This window comes from Gobius niger, assembly GCF_951799975.1.
Source record: "Gobius niger genome assembly, chromosome: 1".
NCBI lineage: Eukaryota > Metazoa > Chordata > Actinopteri > Gobiiformes > Gobiidae > Gobius > Gobius niger.
The window spans coordinates 75,859,095-75,863,616 of NC_136852.1; the positions used below are offsets into that span (position 1 = coordinate 75,859,095).

The 4,522-nt window shown below is 48.7% G+C and overlaps 1 protein-coding gene across 2 annotated transcripts; it reads left to right on the plus strand.

Moving 5' to 3' along the window:
• The first annotated feature begins 976 nt into the window (after positions 1-976).
• On the plus strand, positions 977-4,242 carry LOC306966909 (activated RNA polymerase II transcriptional coactivator p15-like). 2 transcript variants are annotated; one of them, XM_079561751.1, is made up of 5 exons: positions 977-1,059; positions 1,760-1,829; positions 3,096-3,218; positions 3,491-3,599; positions 4,090-4,242. In XM_079561751.1, exons 2-5 carry the CDS (start codon positions 1,761-1,763, stop codon positions 4,167-4,169), a joined length of 381 nt encoding a protein of 126 aa, XP_079417877.1. In that variant the 5' UTR covers positions 977-1,059; position 1,760; the 3' UTR covers positions 4,170-4,242. The 2 variants fall into 2 exon arrangements, with proteins under 2 accessions (XP_079417877.1, XP_079417878.1); XM_079561752.1 differs by having other exon boundaries at positions 3,099-3,218.
• Positions 4,243-4,522: the final 280 nt, after the last annotated feature.

Below are 4,522 nucleotides of genomic sequence, written 5' to 3' on the forward strand. Positions count from 1 at the left end.
AAAAGCATTAAAATAGCGAGAAAAAGAGGATGAAAACATGAGAGAAACACGGACAAAAAAACACAACAAAAAATGATGGAAAAAATAATTAAAAATGTGACAAAAATGTGACAAAAATGTGACAAAAATTCAACAAAAATGTGACAAAAATTCAACAAAAATTCAACAAAAATTTAACAAAAATTCAACAAAAATGTGACAAAAATTCAACAAAAATGTGACAAAAATGTGACAAAAATTCAACAAAAATGTGACAAAAATTCAACAAAAATTCAACAAAAATGTGACAAAAACTCAACAAAAATGTGACAAAAATGTGACAAAAATTCAACAAAAATGTGACAAAAATTCAACAAAAATTCAACAAAAATGTGACAAAAATTCAACAAAAATTCAACAAAAATGCAACAAAAATTCAACAAAAATTCAACAAAAATGTGACAAAAACTCAACAAAAATGTGACAAAAATGTGACAAAAATTCAACAAAAATGTGACAAAAATTCAACAAAAATTCAACAAAAATGTGACAAAAATTCAACAAAAATTCAACAAAAATTCAACAAAAATTCAACAAAAATTCAACAAAAATTCAACAAAAATTCAACAAAAAGGAAAAAAAAACAAGGAAAAAAAAACATACAAAAGGTGACACAACACAGCAACAGCGCGAGGAAAAAGGTCAGTTTTGTGGGTCTTAGCTTTCAAAAGAGACAGAATGCATTTGGTTCAGGCGGGGGGTCAGAGGTTCACATATGTATTTGTGGAAGTGTCACATTTACGCTCATTTGGGCCCGGCTGGTCCGAGTCCAGGGCTGTTTTTCAGTCCCGGTCCGGCCCTGACATAAGCCTTAAAGCCGGTGGCCTCCTGTGCTCCCCCAGGACGGGCCGGGCCACTCCCGGATAAATCCCCCGGACATATGTGAGTGTAATAAAAGAGAACCACAGGGGGCGCAAGTGTCCGTGAGCCGCGTCACCCGCCCGTCAGCGCACACCAGAAGAAGACTTGTCCATCCGTTTGGCTGTTAGCTAGCGGAGCATCTTTACATTCCGAAAACACGTAAGACCTGAGGTTGTTTGTCCCGTAAAGGCCGCGGGTGTTTCCGCTGGAGCCTCGTGTCAACGACTGACCACGCATTTAACCGAAGACGTGCGCGCGGCGGCCCGGTTGAGCTTTAGCCGCCGTTAGCCGCCGTTAGCCGCCGTTAGCTCCCGTTAGCTCCCGTTAGCCGCCGTTAGCCGCCGTTAGCCGCCGTTAGCCGCCGTTAGCCGCCGTTAGCCGCGCTGTAGCTACCCGCTGCTAACGGGCTGCACAATAGCGCGTCCATCTTCCTCTTCCTCATCACTCACGGGTCTTTGGTTATTTTAACGTGAGGATTATTTTAACTTTAGTTTTTAAGAGTTTCAGCTTCTGGAACAAACGCCCAAAGACGAAGCGTTTTGTTATTGTGGAAATAAAATGCGTTGGAATTACAGTGCGTACAGTGTGTTAACCTCTTAACCCCCGCCCGAACCGAGCGCCCTTCCTCCAGCTCGGCTTTACCCAAATCTGAAAGGTCAAGAGTCGCCCCTCATTTGAAAGCTAAGACCCACAAAACTCATTTAAACTTTTTTCTATTTCTTTTCATCACATTTTTGTCGCTATTTTGACTCTTTTTTTTTTTTTTTTTCCCCCGAGAAGCTTTTAGATTTGGGTAAAGCCGAACTGGAGGAAACGCACTCGGTTTAAGAGGGAAATATCTGTGATGTTTCGTCCCCAGAATGCCCAAGTCCAAGGAGATGCTGTCCTCCACGTCCGGGAGCGAGTCGGACAGTGAGGTGGAGACGAAGGTCAGTGCAGAACCGTCACCCCCCTCAGCCTCTCCTCACCCTCTCCTCCTCACCCTCTCCTCCTCACCCTCTCCTCCTCAGCATCCTCTAGATCCTCCTCTTCTCTTCATCCTCCTCTCCTCACCCTCTCCTCCTCACCCTCTCCTCCTCAGCATCCTCTAGATCCTCCTCTTCTCTTCATCCTCCTCTCCTCACCCTCTCCTCCTCACCCTCTCCTCACCCTCTCCTCACCCTCTCCTCACCCTCTCCTCCTCACCCTCTCCTCCTCACCCTCTCCTCACCCTCTCCTCACCCTCTCCTCCTCACCCTCTCCTCACCCTCTCCTCCTCACCCTCTCCTCCTCACCCTCTCCTCACCCTCTCCTCACCCTCTCCTCACCCTCTCCTCCTCACCCTCTCCTCCTCACCCTCTCCTCACCCTCTCCTCACCCTCTCCTCACCCTCTCCTCACCCTCTCCTCAGCCTCCTCTCCTCTAGATCCTCCTCTCCTCTAGATCCTCCTCTTCATCCTCCTCTCCTCTAGATCCTCCTCTTCATCCTCCTTTCCTCTAGATCCTCCTCTTCAGCCTCCTCTTCTCTAGATCCTCTTCAGTCTCCTCTCCTCTAGATCCTCCTCTTCAGCCTCCTCTTCTCTAGATCCTCCTCTCCTCTAGATCCTCCTCTTCAGCCTCCTCTTCTCTAGATCCTCCTTTCCTCTAGATCCTCCTCTTCAGCCTCCTCTTCTCTAGATCCTCCTCTTCATCCTCCTCTCCTCTAGATCCTCCTCTCCTCAGCCTCCTCTCCTCTAGATCCTCCTCAGTCTCCTCTCCTCTAGATCCTCCTCTTCAGCCTCCTCTCCTCTAGATCCTCCTCCTCAGCCTCCTCTCCTCTAGATCCTCCTCCTCAGCCTCCTCTTCTCTAGATCCTCCTCTCCTCTAGATCCTCCTCCTCAGCCTCCTCTCCTCTAGATCCTCCTCTCCTCAGCCTCCTCTCCTCTAGATCCTCCTCTTCATCCTCCTTGAGAAGAAAGCTTCAGTGTTCTGTCCTCTGGTGGAGCTCACATCTGGTCCTGGCCCTGGTGGAGCTCACATCTGGTCCTGGCCCTGGTGGAGCTCACATCTGGTCCTGTCCACTGGTGGAGCTCACATCTGGTCCTGGCCCTGGTGGAGCTCACATCTGGTCCTGTCCACTGGTGGAGCTCACATCTGGTCCTGGCTCTGGTGGAGCTCACATCTGACCCCTGCAGACGTGAGCTCCTCTGACGTCGCTGTAACAACGTGTGTTTCAGAAGAAGAAGAAGAGCAGCGACAAACCTCCTGCTAAGAAAGCGAAGAGCGGAGAGAGCTCCAAACCCGCGGCGGCCTCCAAGAGCAGCAGCAGCAGCAACAAGCCGGAGGACAACATGTTCCAGGTGGAGTTACCGAGCGCTGCTTTAACCTGCAGGGGCAGGAAATGTGGGAACATGTTTGGCCAAAAATAAGAAAAAAAATGGAGGGAAAATTAGGCCAATATATTCGGGGGAAATGGGGAAAATCTTAGTAATTAATAATTGGCAAAGATGAGGGAAAATAAAGCAAAATGTGTAAAAAATAAAAATGGGCCAAACATTGAGAAAAAAGGAGTGAAAATGGAAAATAACTTCTTCTTCTTCTTTTTCTTTTTCTTCTTCTTCTTCTTCTTCAGATCGGGAAGATGAGGTACGTGAGCGTGCGAGACTTCAAAGGCAAAACCCTCGTGGACATCAGAGAATACTGGACGAACCAGGACGGGGAGATGAAGCCCGGAAAGAAAGGTAAGGCCTCCTCTTGGACCACCTGGAGAGTCCAGGCGCCACCGACCACTCACACGGGGTCACTGCAGGGTCAGATTCGCTCTAATATCAGTGCTTCATGCACTTGAAGGTTAAGGTTTACTTCAGTCCCTCCAGGATGTTGCGATGTTTTTAGGTTCTGTCATGATGGTAAATCTTCGGAACTTCTAAAGTGCTTTCCACCGACATTAGGCCCAAAGTGCTTTACAGGAAGACACAGCTCACCCACTGTCATCTGCACACCAGTGTGCAGATGACAGTGGGTGTGAGGGGGGTGAGGGGGGTGGAGTCTCTGCAGACACTGCTGCCCCCGCGACTCGGCCCCAGATAAAGAGGAAGAAAAAGGATGGATTATTTTTAGCAACAGTCACAGAAAGTGGCCCTGGAGGGGCTGATCCTGAACTGTTTCTGAGGGACAGTTGTCTCTGCGTTTGACCCTGTCGAGGAATAACACGCGTGTGCTTTTCCACAGGCATCTCCCTGAACCCGGAGCAGTGGAGTCAGCTGAAGGAGCAGATCTCAGACATCGACGACGCCATCCGGAGGACATAGTCCCTCAGAGGACATGTTCCCTCAGAGGACATGTTCCCTCTGAGGACATGTTTCCTCTGAGGACATGTCTCTGGAGGACATAGTCCCTCTGAGGACATGTCTCTGGAGGACATAGTCCCTCTGAGGACATGTTCCCTCTGAGGACATGTTCCCTCTGAGGACATGTCTCTGGAGGACATGTTCCCTCTGAGGACATGTTCCCTCTGAGGACATGTTCCCTCTGAGGACATGTTCCCTCTGAGGACATGTTCCCTCTGAGGACATGTTCCCTCTGAGGACATGTTCCCTCTGAGGACATGTTCCCTCTGAGGACATGTTCCCTCTGAGGACATGTTCTCTCTGAGGACATGTTC

Excerpts from the sequence above, each read along its gene's own strand:
- LOC306966909 (XM_079561751.1), top strand. The coding sequence starts at position 1,761 with ATGCCCAAGTCCAAGGAGATGCTGTCCTCCACGTCCGGGAGCGAGTCG. Across the intron at positions 1,830-3,095 it reads ACAGTGAGGTGGAGACGAAG|AAGAAGAAGAAGAGCAGCGA; the intron begins GTCAGTGCAGAA and ends CGTGTGTTTCAG. Across the intron at positions 3,219-3,490 it reads CGGAGGACAACATGTTCCAG|ATCGGGAAGATGAGGTACGT; the intron begins GTGGAGTTACCG and ends CTTCTTCTTCAG.